This window comes from Excalfactoria chinensis, chromosome 3 (assembly GCF_039878825.1).
Source record: "Excalfactoria chinensis isolate bCotChi1 chromosome 3, bCotChi1.hap2, whole genome shotgun sequence".
Classification (NCBI taxonomy): Eukaryota; Metazoa; Chordata; class Aves; order Galliformes; family Phasianidae; genus Excalfactoria; species Excalfactoria chinensis.
In genome coordinates this window covers 23,991,911-24,006,419 of record NC_092827.1, presented here as the reverse complement: position 1 = coordinate 24,006,419, position 14,509 = coordinate 23,991,911, and the positions used below count along the sequence as shown (strand labels likewise).

At 37.7% G+C, this 14,509-nt stretch overlaps 2 protein-coding genes across 12 annotated transcripts in view; one reads left to right on the top strand and one right to left on the bottom strand.

The window, feature by feature from the left end:
- EYS (eyes shut homolog) overlaps positions 1-9,352 on the top strand; it is a 710,358-nt gene extending 701,006 nt beyond the window's left edge. The window contains exon 48 of the mRNA XM_072333503.1: positions 7,158-9,352. Within this exon, the coding sequence (XP_072189604.1) occupies positions 7,158-8,356 (1,199 nt within the window). The 3' untranslated portion in view covers positions 8,357-9,352. The remainder of the gene's footprint in view (positions 1-7,157) is intronic.
- A 199-nt stretch (positions 9,353-9,551) lies between these two features.
- PHF3 (PHD finger protein 3) overlaps positions 9,552-14,509 on the bottom strand; it is a 46,528-nt gene continuing 41,570 nt past the window's right edge. For all 11 annotated transcript variants that reach the window (XM_072333504.1, XM_072333508.1, XM_072333507.1 and 8 more), the window contains one exon: positions 9,552-14,493. In XM_072333504.1, coding sequence (XP_072189605.1) covers positions 12,344-14,493 — 2,150 coding nt within the window. In that variant the 3' untranslated portion in view covers positions 9,552-12,343. The remainder of the gene's footprint in view (positions 14,494-14,509) is intronic.

The following is a 14,509-nucleotide window of genomic DNA, read 5'->3' as shown; positions in this document are numbered from 1 at the left end:
AAGAAAAAAATGAAGTTCTGCGTTTTCCAGATATACAGAGTGAAAAACAATCTAAGTAAATGATTTCCATTGTTTATAAATGTCTTTTAAATTTTACTGAGCAAACATACTTAGAACTTCATGCTAAAATAATGTAATTTGCCAACCAGTGAGAATATATTTTAAAATCTGGTCTTTAAGGTGTAAATTTTCTGCATATACTTTATGAATGTATCTCATCTTCATACTGCGTTTATGTGATGCCTTGGACTTTTTAAAATAGAAGCATCACAAATCATTCATAATGTGATGTGAGCGCAAATGCTCCATTGTGTTAAGCAGATTGTTATGCCACAACAGAGCTTTGTGTGGTAAAAAAGCACGCAGCTATTGATCATATTTTTTTTTTATTTCTTTTTTCAAGGCCCAGAGCCTTGAGGCAATTCAATAAACATCCTCAGATGTGCATATATATGAACAGATATATACCCAATTTACCACCTTCTTGTTCTATGCGCAGCTGTTTTAGCAGGCTGCTATTAGGTAAGGTTGATAATATATCATAGAGTGCCGGCTTGTCTTGTTTCTATTAGAACCATATACGGAGAAGCAGCTTTAAAGAAAAATAGATAGCACATCTGTAATACAAATACATTTATTTTCAAAGAACTCTGTCTTCTACAATGAATCTTTTATAATTTTATCACTTACAGGCCAAATTCTGAGAATCTCAGTGCATTGTTCTCTCCTGTGTAAACTAAATCATTACATGGGCCATGAAAAATAGATGAGAAAAAAAGGATCTCTCTCAGAAGAACCCTGGAATTGTCAGAGGTCATAGAAGCAGCTAGCATATAAAGAAATTAAATATCACTTTGGCAGCATCAAAGAGAGAGCTCAACCTGTTTAACTTGGTCCAGGAGTGGTTTAGCATCTGCATGCCCTCATTTTATTGCCCTTCAGGAATGTTTAATTTGTGCAGAAAGGCATATTTTCTTAAAATCACTCTCCAGAACCATACAAGCTTCATTTCAAAACAAAAATGCCTTCTGTAGTGTAATACATTTTCCTTACACATTTCCCACATTTCCCACTCCCTTTTTCACTGCCCCAAAGTTTTAAAAGATTTAGGAAAAGCTAATCGTGTGGCCCTTGATATTTGCCTTAATCTAATCCTGTCAAATCCAGAAAGAATTAGGCTGATGAAAGACTCAGAAGTATTCTTAGCAGCCAACAGATGTGAAGGAGCTTTCTGGTGGGGATTAGTTTACAAAGCACTTTATATAAATCCTTTTCTTCTGAGCAGTTATGTAAGATTTAATAAATAGATTGTCCAAACCACAAGATCTTTTTTCTAAATTTCTTAACAGGGAATAATTAGAACATTTTTCTTCCTTTTTCTTTTTCTTTTCTTTTCTTTTCTTTTCTTTTCTTTTCTTTTCTTTTCTTTTCTTTTCTTTTCTTTTCTTTTCTTTTCTTTTCTTTTCTTTTCTTTTCTTTTCTTTTCTTTTCTTTTCTTTTCTTTTCTTTTCTTTTCTTTTCTTTTCTTTTTTCTTTTCCTTTCCTTTCCTTTCCTTTCCTTTCCTTTCCTTTCCTTTCCTTTCCTTTCCTTTCCTTTCCTTTCCTTTCCTTTCCTTTCCTTTCCTTTCCTTTCCTTTCCTTTCCTTTCCTTTCCTTTCCTTTCCTTTTTCTTGCTTTCTCTTTTCTGTCTTTTTTTTTTTTTTTTTTTTTCACCTCCTCTTTTCCTCTTTCTTCTGTCTTTTGTCACTCACCAAAGTCTGCTTTGTTAAAGAAAGGAGCTCTGACTACGCAGCTAATTTAGGAATGACAGTGAGTTGTAGCATGTCACAGTGACACAGTAGTGCACTGGCTTATTACTCAGTGGGAATAAGTACATTGCAAGGGACTGCAAGGGCATATTCCCATCAGAAGAATGCATTAATAGTTAAAGAACTAACCACCAGTTTCTCCTTGAAATATTCCCTTCTTGTTTTGTTCTTTTCAAAGAAAATTACACACGTTTCTAGAAAAGTGTGGACAGTGTCTTTACTCAACATATATGATATGCTCCTTTAACAAAGAGATTACTTAAACATACCCATTTAAAGCCCTGGACAAATTATCATAAATAGAAGACATCTCACCAGTCTGTTGGCTATGTTCCCATAATTTTGTCAGTCAAGGGCCTTCTTGCTTTGATAACTGTTTCTTGACACGGTAATAACATTAGTATAATTAATAATTAGTTAATTTGTGCAGTTCTTAAGAAAGTTGTTACAAAGTCTAGCAAGATTTTAAATACTTAGTTGTTAATTATAAGATGGGAAGTGTGGAGGGCAGAGCAGGCAGGGCAAGGAAAAGGAAAAAAAAGGAAAAAAGGAAAAAAGGAAAAAGGTCCACAATAAATGAACTGTATGTGCATATTTTAGTTTGGAAACTTGCAGATAGGAAGACGAAGAGCTTTTTCCCCTGCTTTGATTACTTGTTGTATGCCAGCAAGATAGACACGTGGGAGATATAGATAGCTGTAGCGTGCTGCTTCTGAGTGATATCTCCACAAATAATACAGCATTTGAAGTTCAGTAAGTTGTCAGTGGAAGGCCAAACCACTTTACATTTTGCAAGTGCAGTGTATCCCATTTCTACTAATGAAGGTGCAAGAGCCCCATTTAATAGCTTTTAATTCATCTGGATGCCCAGCAGATGCTTGAAGAATGTATAATTTAGTCCATTTACATGGAAACCACTCTGCATACTCAAAGGCCTTGGCGCTCTGGGTCAAAAGCATTCATTTTTCAATAAGTCATAGCGCTACTAAAACTTTATATTTGTTCATAAAAGTGAAATATGCTGCAGGCTGCCTGCACAACTCAAGAGTCGAGGCCAGGGAGCTGGAAAGGTTTGTTCTGTGATGAGATGAGAAAGAACAGTTATGATGGGTGACTAAGAAGGAAGTCAGGTTAATAAACAGAATAGGATGACTCACGCTAAATTTAATACTCAGCATTTGCAACACTAGTGCTCTGTTTCCTTTTCTGAGGAATATGCCACCTGCCTGATCTGAAAAAACTCAGTTCCTGATATTTAAGGCATTTCAATTTCAGAACCTCAACTAAGAGAAAGTGAGTACAGATGTTTGATGTCTACATCATTTTCTAGACATTTTTACAGTGAAAAACTCAATCATGCTATTGGACTAAATTCCTTTGAAAATAATCAGATTTGCTGGAATACTCACACAGAGAAGAGTTTAGAAAAGTATCTTACAGTGGCTAAGTTGGTTGTTGGTGCCCATATTTCTGTAGCCAACAGGGGCATAATTGCTGCAAGAAGCTGCTGTAACCTGTTACCTGATGCCTAACTGGGTGCATGCATAGAAGTGGCAAAAGACAGGGTGTCCAACTTAACAAGCTCCTAAATCTAACAAGAGTAAAAAAATGCAGAGTAAGCTGAAAACCATAAGAACTTCAATCTTGCTGAGGCTGGCAACTAGTAGCAGAGATTGCAGGAGGGTGGGAATCATGCTCATCTCTTCTCTGTCCTTTGTTCTTCTATTAAACTTCTTTCTAGCCCTCCCTCTTCTGCCTTTCCTTCCCTCCATGGCTCTTGGACTCGCAGAGCTAGTGATCAGTAAAGGTTCCTGAAATAGGAGGTGGAAGGAGTGGGTTAAGAAACACTGTTACCTCAAATCACAACCATACACACTAGCATTCTTGCCTTCAATTAGAGGAAGCAAAGGTGATGTAAAAGCAATACAAGTCACAGACTGAGGACAGCAAACAGAAATTCTGAGTCAGAGATCTGAAGGAATAAAGACCACAGGTGTTCTGTAACCATTTACTGGTGCTTTTGAGAACTGTACCCTCCAGATACTGAGCTCACTGAAGCCTCTGCTCCCAGCAGAAAATGTTGCTGTGGATGCTTATGCTCAGTAACAAAGGAAGAAATGAAGTGTTAGATGTCTTAGGAGTCTTTGTAAAGAAGCCTAGATCTACAGAACTACAAAAACACATCAGTGAGTTTCTGAAAAACAAGAAGTCTGCAGAGAGATTTGCATCTCTCTATTGCTGAGACCCATGAGAACTGCATGAAAAAGGTAGATGTCACTGGAATGAATTGAAAGGATGCTTTGGAAACTCCTTCAGCCTTAAAAACCATTGGGAAATCCTCTTTACTCTTAGTGGAGTAACAACCCCTCATGTAAGAGCTCAGACTTAACTCTGTCAGCACACGTTATTTTACAGTGAAGTATAGAAATAAATTCTTATTCCCTAACTGATAAGAAAGGCTTTGCTTCATTCACATACATATGGAGCAGAAGGGTAGGTTTTAAGTCACTGTGGGGAAGATGCCCCAAAAGAGAAGAGCTGAAAATACCACCTGTGATCTACTGCCCGTGGTCAGTCAGCCTGGTGTCCTCTGATGGTGCATTCAGTCCTTCTTGGAAATGCATCATCATTAAGCAGATTTGGTAGTGAATGCAGCTATTGAAGAGATCTTTGGCCAACACAGCTGTGCAGATTTAATCCTATCATCACACTTTGCACACTGAAATCCATTTGCATGCATATGGTGTCTCAGGGTGAGGCACTGCTAGCATGCACTCCTAATATATAGCCTTGACACTTTACTATGTAGATAAGTTTCCTGTTGTGACCAGATACTGCTTAAGCATACTCCCCACTTAAGATAATGATATAGAGATATACCTTGCTTGTCTAGATAGAGGCTAGGCAAGAAAAAGCACTGCCACCATCTGGGAGAGTTTAAAACCTTCCTGCATGTCTTTAACCTACTTATTTACAGATTTACTGACTTATGTTAGAAGCTGAACATTTTTGTGATACATTCAGAGTCTATCATGAGAAGTCATGTAAGTAGATACAACTGTGGATAATCCAGATCTCGCAGATGTAGCTGGAATAACTTATGTGAGACTTCTCATTAACTCCCAGTCTTAGCAAGTGGTTGCTCAGGACAGAGTTCACTTTGCCTCTGAGTGCTTGGATATTGGCAACGGATCGGAGCAGGCAAGACTTAAACACCTTCATGATGAAATGCTGAAAATCAAAGTGATGAAGAAAAATTGATACCTATTTTGGGGTGCTCACTTCCTCTATGGAAAAGAGAAAATATCCACTTTAAAATGGAGCAACTTTGGCCTTCATTCATTTGGTGACAATTCTGAATTTGGCATTGCAAGAGAAAGTGTTTTAAACTCACTTTCTTGCTTGAGGCAACACCTGCAACAAAAACCCCTTCCTTTTTTGTTTAACTTTCACATTTTGTGAAATGTGGGAAAAACTAAACTGGGAAGATGATGGGACAAGGTATATCAGAACAGAACCGAAAGCTGTCAAAAATTCTGTCCAGCACCCAGCGTCCTGCATGTTGTTTCAGGCTAAAGTTGAGCTCAAAAGAGCCTATTTCCAAAGAGGCAGGTGTAAAGTTATTAAGACAGATTGCCTTACAGTTCCTTGCACACCCTCCAAAAGGTTGTGCAAAGGCTTGAATGCACAGCAAAATGATGAATGTAAGTGCCTACCTCAGGAGTCTCTGCTTTTTTTGTGTGTGTGACAATACTAATAAATAGTCATACTAGATTAGATACTAATCTGAAAAGCTGGAAGCAAAATTGTGTCTTGTCTTGTGTTTTCTAGAAAGTAGGAACCAGCCCTGAAGTCTAGTTTTGCAAAAACTAGGGATGTCTTCACCTTCTTACTTAACAAAAGAAGCTTCCTCAGGTCTTTAGCCCCAGATAGTGTTTTATGGGATGGGTTGGAATAATGCTTAACCTAAAACACTGGCAACTACTTCGATTTGTGTTCTTCCATACTAAGACTGCTGAAAGGGGAAATTCAGCAGCCAGGATGCTTTCTATTCATTTAAAATGGCATAAGCGCACACAAACTTCAGCTGTGTGACTCATCCCTCAGAGATAGGGAAGATCAGCAGTTCCCTTGCTGAAAATGCCAAGTGTTTGAAGTGAAAAGTAACAAAGACAGACCCATAGTTTACCTACAGGAAAACCTTAAATTGCAGCCCTAAAATATTTTCAGCCATTTGTCCCTGAGCAGTACCTAAACTTCATGGAGAAATACTGAGCTGAACTTCAGGATCAGCATGCACATCATAAAGTTTGTACTAAAAGTGCTGTTCTCCAAAGGCTAAGATGACAAATCATCATCTGAAAAGGACATAATGCAACCTGAGGAGTAGCAAAGTGCCCTGAGAACCTCAGACAGACAGTATTAAATTTGTTCCAGAAGTACTGTAGCTAACTTAAGCCTGCTGAAACTGTGTAAACCACTGTGCTCTAATGTTATTTCAGACCACTGTCACAGGTGCAAAGCTATGAAAAACTTCCTTGTAGGCCAGGAGGTCTTGGAGAAGTTCCAGCTTCTCCAGCTCTTGATTACAAGACAGATGAGCAAACAGCAATGAAAGCAAACTTCATTAATTTTAAAAATGGGTCCACCCTTAAGAATGTCGAATCTTTAAGCAAATTGTACTTTCCAAATCTGAAAAGCAATTCTTAGTTGGGAAACATTACATAAAAATTTAACTTTTACTGATAACTATGAGAAAGTATATTCTATTTTAATAAGCTTATTTATTAAAAGGCAAAAAAAACCAAAACAAAACAAAAAACAAACCCAAAAACTAAATTGTGAGGGCAAACATTTATAAGTTAAAAGACTCTTTCAGACTGCTGCTCTCTTTGGCCTCTCTATCATCATCTCTCCCTGTTGGAGACTCCGCCTGCCCTCCATTCTTTCTTTTCAGCTCCTGCTTCCTAAAATTCTCAGATATTTTCCTTCATGTTTGTAATAGTTCAAAGCCTTTTATATTGCCTGCAAGGCCAAAAACACTTGTAGTACATGAAAAGACACTTCAGTCTAACACTTCCTGCTACAGAGGCCTCCAGAAGAATGATGCTACAAGGCTACTGGAAACAAGTTATGGAATTGGGAAATGCAGGCATGAAAGCATCGAGATTGAGGCATCCAGATGAGGAGCTACGAGATCTGGTTTAGTAGCTTCTGGTAGCAATGGCAATGGGAGGATGGTTGGTCTAGATGTTCTTGTAGATCCTTTCCAACCTTGTGATTCTATGATTCTAGGATTATTCTTCAGCATGCCGCCTATAAAATTTATTTCATACTTTTTTTCTACAGGTGACTTTCTATGTATATCATTAGTGAACGGATTTATACAGCTGCGCTACAATCTTGGAGACAAAACAATTGTCCTACAGGCTATTCAGAAGGTCCGTGCTGATGGGCAGACCTGGCATGTACTCAGAGTAGGAAGAGTTGGTAATGAAGGCTACCTGGATCTGGATGGCATCAATGTTACCCATACAGCCAGTGCTGGGATGAATGTGCTGGACACGCACACAGATTTTTATGTTGGAGGGGTTTCCTCTCTGAATCTTGTAAACTCAATGGCAACAAAAAATGAACCCACAGGTTTCAGTGGCTGCATACGAGAAATTATTATAAATGACAAAGAACTGAAGCTGACTGTGAAGGATCCCAAAAATGGAGCCAATATTGGTGACTGTGATGGAACAGTCTGTGGGTATTCGGTGTGCAAAAATAATGGAACGTGTCAGGTTGGAAGCTCAGGGTTTTCTTGTTCCTGCCCACGAGGGTGGATAGGGGACACATGTGAAGAGTCTGTTCACTGCTTGGAGAACAGATGTAGGTCTCAAGCTGTCTGTATTCCCCAGCCTGCTTTGCTTTCATACACCTGTGTATGTGCACTAGGCTGGTCAGGTAAGCACTGTGACAGCAAAATCAGCTTTTTTACAGCAAAGTTTGTTGGTAACTCCTACATCAAATATATAGATCCCCTTTACGGAAAGAGAGACCTCCAGTACAGCCGTATTTCATTAAACTTTACTACCAATCAAACTGAAGGCTTAATGGTGTGGCTGGGAAAAGCTGAAGATGAAGACAATGATTTCCTTGCCATTGGTATTACCAATGGAACATTAAAAGTTGTGATAAATCTTGGAGAAAGAATCTCTGTTCCAATGACTCATAACAAAGATTCCACCTGTACTGATGAAAGATGGCATTTTGTTACTGTAATTCAAAATCAAACTTGTATTAAGGTATATCTTGATGAGGAGCTAATTATTTTTGAAGATATTGATCCACACAGAAAATACACTGCTTTAAACTATGGAGGAATTTGTTATTTTGGTGGGTTTGAAATTGGCAGAAAAGTCCATACAGTCACTGCAGGGCTCTTCCAGAAGGAATTCATTGGTAAAATTAAAGATGTTGCACTCTTCCAAGATTCTAGAAAGATTCAGTTCATGAAAGGACAAGGTTACAATGTTCATAAAGGAGATCTCAGAAATTAACTGAAGAACTAATTAAGATTCCTTAAAATCGATGCATTTCATTTTTGTACACCCTATTGTATTAGACTTACAATCTAGGATTCGTAAACCAAAATAAGTAAAATTGTTCCTAATCCCTTTTCTGTTAATGATAGGTATTAGTTACATACTTAAAATGTGGCCAGAATTTTTACTTCACTCTTAGGTGTTTATATATACTTTTTAGTATTTATTTTAAAGTAATGAGGTCTGATTTTTTTTTTTTTAATGTTTTTGTTATGTGGAAGATAGATAGTTTTGTGGACAGAAAGATGTGAATCCAGTATTGTTTGTGGGTGAGGACAATTTAGCTGTTTTTCCAAAACTATGTTTTATTAGTATGCACAGATTCTCTTTTCTAATGTTGCAGTTTGAAGATTAACATCTGACATTTGTAGTTGGGGGAAAAAAACATATATGGGGTTAAAAGTTTGTGTTTACAAAAATAACATTTGTAGTTACGTGCTAAGTCCACAAAGACTTTTCCACATGATGAATTTGCTCTCCCTACTTTCTGAGTTTCTATTCACTACATATACATTTATGTAAAAAAGCAGAACTAACTTAATACTCATTTCATGCTAAAATATTGTGTTTAAAATCATTCTCTTTTAGAGGTGAAAAAGTGTTCTAATTACTGAGCATAAAAACAAGCTCATGTATGCTATAGGCATAAAAACAGCCTACTGTTTCTCTCCACCAGGGGTCTCCCAAATCTGACTACAGAATAATGTCTCAGCTGGAATGTGGGGCAGTGGCAGTCCGCCTACAAATAGCGTCTCTTACTAACAGCTTTAATAAAATCAATATACTGCTATGCTTTAACTATACACTTCTGGCTTTTATCCCTCTAAATGAGATTTTAAAATTTTAGTACACAAATTCTTAACCACTGTAAACTGAATTTTCATGACTACATTTTTCATGAATTTATAATTTCAAAGGTAAATAGAGTTCTTCAATAAATAAAATGCAAAAGCTTTATTCCTTCTGAAAGAGATGTTATATTCTACACTTCAGTCACCAATAAAAACAAAGTTATATCATAATCTGCTTAAACACAAGATTTGTGATGGCATTTATATTTCTTTTTGACTGCTGTCTTGCTGTATAAATAAAACACATAGAAATAATAGTGCTGTTGATTCTTATCTTTTCCTTTTCTTTTTTTTAACTTTACTATTGCTCAAAAACACGTTATCAACCATAGCTTTCTTAAACAGAAATCTTCCCAGCAGAAGTCTGCAGCAGGAACTGATCAGGAGCAAGCAACTATTTCTGGTTTGTTTTCTCCCTCCTATATAAAGCAGGTCAGGAATAGAGATGACAGGCACAGCAAAACCAGGTGACACATGTCACTTTCCACATAACCACATGGCAAGGAACGTGTTGCCAACAGTTGAAGATGGCTCAGAGATGAGCTGAGGGGCAAGGTGATGGAGGTACCACAACATGTTTTAATAGGGATTTGCAAACATCTCAGTGAGGTTCTTCCTATCCTTTTAAGCTGCTCTGAACCTTCGAGCAATCAGTCTGATAAAGCAGAGCTTTCTCCCCTCTATCCAACAAGTTAACGGCAGCTCTCAGCCTACACGGCATTGGAGCTGGCTCCAGATTCTTCTCTTCATTTCTCTGAGAAGGCCCTTTTAAGGCCATCTGATGCTGGGGAAGGGAGCGTCTTCAGATTTATTCTGTTCACTCTAGGGTTCCTGATGTACTGCCAGTTCCCCATCAGCACACGCTGCTTTTCTGTGGTCTGAGCAGCGATTCAGCACACAGCAAGCAACAACCAGAGCACTCCTGACAATACTAACATTGGAGCAGAGTGACTGAAGACACAGGGAAGGCAGCAACCCCTTATTCCTGCAGCAGTGGGATTTATTCCCATTACAGAGCTCAGATTCTAGGACCCAATTCTGTCAGATGTTTCTGCCTGTTAATTTAAAGTCTTAATAAAACTCTCCCAGTTGAGATGTTCTCCTTCGACTCTCCAAGGGGAAGGTAGTAAAGCACTTGCCAAATCTGGAAAATGTTTATGTATTCCTTCCAAACAAAATGTTTCTGGTAACTGTGACAGAAAGCATTCCCATCTTAGTTAATAGGGGCAATTTTCAGTGATAAGTAAGTTAAGTAAGTTTATTTATTTTCAGAGCTCTTTTGGACAGGTCAAAGGGAAATCTTCACAAGCAGAGCTATTGATTTAAAAGTGATTCCAAAACCAAACAAGGGTTTCAGTACTTCTTTATATATTAAGAACCCTGATGTAAACGTTTATGCAACCAACATGCATATTAATGCCAAACTAATATACAAATCATGAAATTAATTAATTTGGAAAAACTAGTATCATCCTTTTATCCCACTATGCAATTTGACAACTACTGCTTTGTTTACAAGAGGATTTATTGCTTAAAAATTTTCTCAACTATGAGGCTGAGAAACATTACTGAATAAAAGTCTGCCACCCCTTCATTTATTTGGTGCAAGGTTTTTATTTTAGTCAATTTGACTGTGAAGCTACTTACTTGTAGAATATTGAAAGGAAATTTTACTTTAAAATACATTAAAATTAGCAAATACTATTAGTGTGGTGTTAAATTTGAAAGATCTTCTCAGAAAGAAGAGGTTTTTCTACAGCAAAGTGCAAAATGCTATGTCCATACAGAAGGTAATGTCCTCAAAGTAAAAAACAAAAAACTTAAAAAAACAACAACAAAACAGAATACTGAAAAATAGAACAATAAACCTCATTTTTGGTTTACATAGTGGAATGTTTGTTTCTAACAGACTCAGCAAAATGACCGGTGTATTTTGGGAAGGGTAAGGGCAGGAGACTTCAGCTTAGCTTATCTTCTGGTTTTCCTTGTTGGCTTTTTGTTTTGCAGTGGATGGCTGTCATTATTAGGAATCCATTTACTGCAAAGTCCCAATGGGACAAACATCCCTCTACATTCCTCCCCTCTCTTTGCTTCCCCAGAAATCAGAACAGTGTAGCCATGAAATGTAAAATAGATGCAGCATTCTACAACTTAGCCTGCTAGATTCTTTCAGCCTACAGTTTCACACCTATGAAATCAAACACACGCATTATGTGAGAAAGTTTTATCATTTTAGAATCAAAATATCCCTTAAAATATTTACATTTTACAGTAAAAAGGATAGCAAAACACAAAGTAATGTACAAGCTCAGGTATTCAAGTTTTTGAAGCATGGAAAATGGTGGGAAAAAATGAATCAACTACTACAAAACATATTTTCAAGAACTTAGGTTAAAAATGCTTTCTCATTAAAACAAGTGCAGTTTAAAGCAATAACATTCGAGCAGCTCAGCCTTCCAATTTCTGGTCACAGACTGCTTTAGATGCTTAGGAAATACTTGAAAAAACGATGAAATACACTTGAATTACTTTATTGTACTACTGAATAATTTAAAAAAACTCTTCACACCATTGAACATGTTATGTTTTGTTGTAGCACGTGTAGATTCTGAGGTTTTGCTGGAGTCCTTAAAAACAGTGCAATTTACAAAGAATTTTACTGTATTAAAGTAATCTTTAGAATTATCTGAGCATCTTAAAACAGGAGAGAGCACAAATTACCAAAGGCAGCAACTATACTGCAGACATGACTAAAGCCAGCTTCATCAGCTAAGAAAATTTTTAAGCTTTTATTGCATATTAATAAAAGAAATCTTTAAAATTTTGAATATACAGCAATGTAAAATTTTAAAAAATATTAAACTCCTACTTCTAGCAATAGTTGGTATAATGAAGGAAAGGATGAGTATCGGTACACTGAGTGGTACCAAAACACAGACTTGTTTCTGCAAAACACCAAGACTGAATAAAAAAGATGGCACAATCCTAGCAGGCTGTTGGTTGGTTGTTGCTTTTTTTTTAATAAAAAGTTTTATGACATAACTCTAATAGTTTACTTAAATAGGACTTTAAAAAGACTGCCTGCATCTTTTTACCTTTTGCTTTTAGATCTGTCACTGTGGTCCCTATGTCTGTCTCTGCTCTTTTCACTTTCTCGTTCTCTATGCTTCTCTTTACTTTTCTCCCTCTCCTTATCTTTTTCTTGAGCCTGCTCTTCAGCTTTGGGCTTCTCTGTCTTTTTTTCTGGATTTCTAGTCTCTCTGGGGCTTTTTCCATCAGCACCCCTATCACTGTGAGGAAGTCGCAACCTTTCTTTGTCTCTATGTCCTTCCTCTCTACTCTTCCTCTCTCTCTCCTTTTCCTGGTTTCTGTCTCTGCGTCTATTTCTTTCAGAATCTTGTTCCCAGTATTTTTCATTGTTCCACTCTTTTTCATGTCTTTCTTTCTTTTGGTGGTGAGAGTCACTGTAAAATCTTTGTCTTTGTTGGTCATTTTTTCCTCTACTGAACCCTCTCTCCAAATGCTGCTCTTGTCTGCCCCAAGGATCACTATGGCGCCTTTCTGGTCTCCTACAGTCTTTACTCTGAAAAAAATTTTCTGGCCCCACAAATCTTGACTGTTTGTGAGCCACTGGTAGCCCTTGTGCAACGGGTCCAGCATAGGGCGGTGGCTGACCAGATAAATGACCTACAGGTGGCCACGGCACCATTGGATTTTGAGGAAAGCCAAAGCCTGGAGGAGGAAGAAGTTGAGGTGGTAAATGAGGAGGGAATCCAAACATAGGGCTGTTTTGTGGAGGGAAGTTAGGAGGTGTGGGAGCTTGAAACTGAAATCCAGGTGGATTAGATTTAGGATGCTGAAAATTCTGTTGTGGAGGTCTAACAGATGAGAAGCTGCCACTTGTTCCAGGGCTTGGAACTTTGGAAATAAATTCAGAACAAGAATTTTCTGTTTCAAAATGAGATGAAGTTGATGCTGGTCCACTTCTAAATGAGTTCAGAGCCTCGATGTTTTGCATTGCATCTTCTTGTGACTGTTTGGTATCTTCTGCTTGCGATGCACACACGTTATCTGCTTTTGTTGCTGTTGAACTACACTGCATCTCATTTGTTTGTGCATCACTTGGATACAGGTTTAAGCCTATTTTACCAGAAGACTGTTTATTCTCTGTTTCCACTTGATCATTTCCTGAAACAACCTGTTGGTCTTCATTTTTACTAACATCCCCTTCTTTGTTTTCTGAAGCGTTAGTCTGCTGGTTTCGCCCAGCTGCCTGTCGGGGGTCTCTTTTAAGATTAATAAATGGTGGTGATTTAGAGGTATTACCAGAAGTACCTTCAGCAGAGCTTACATTAGTGTTGTTATCATTGCTTTTCCCTGCATTTGATGTGGTCCTTCTATTTTCCTGTGTGACATTATCCTTGTCAGGTGTCTGCAGGTTTGAATCATTTTCTTTACTTTCTTCAGTTTCTTTATTCTGTGACTGAGCAGATAAATTTGCTATAAATGCTTCAGTGGAGACATCGGGAGGTTTTCCCTTAAGACTAAGTCCTAAAGTTCCAGAATTTCTTGTAGAACTTGAGGACCCTACAGGTGCTGCATCTGCAGGTCCAACGGTAGCACTAGTGGACTCTTGTGTATCATCTGAGCTAGCCTTTGTTTCACTAACTTCAGCAGTTACTTCATCAACTTCCATGTTTTCTTCTTTTAAGGTTGCTTGTTCATTTAATAAGGGTATGTCTTCACCAGGACTTGCTTCTGGCTTACTTTGTTCACATACCTGCCCTGTCGTACCCAAAAGGCTTTGAAGAATGTCATCCACTGGCAATGGTTTATTTGCTAGCTCCAAAGTAGAAGGCTGATTCTCCCATCCAACTAGAACACCAGGAAGAAATCGGAGAGGCTTTGGTGGTTCATGCTTGGTACTTTCCACCAACGGTTCAATAACTGTGGGAACATCTTCTATATTGGATTGCTGAGGTTTATTTCTCTGCTTGTGTAGCACAGTTGTGAAAGAATTAAAAAAGTCATTTTCTTCTTCTTCTTCTAGTGCCAATTCATTATGAGAGACTTCAGGTTTGCTTGGCTTGCTTTTCTTTTCTGGTGGCACACTACTCAAGGTACTTTCAGAAACTTCATCCACAAAACTACTAGTAACACTTGTAACAGCAGAAATCTGTCTCTTCATTTTCTGGCGAATTATTAATCCCAGTAATAAATTTGGTCGATGAATTTCAATCCCTGCACAAAATTGTAA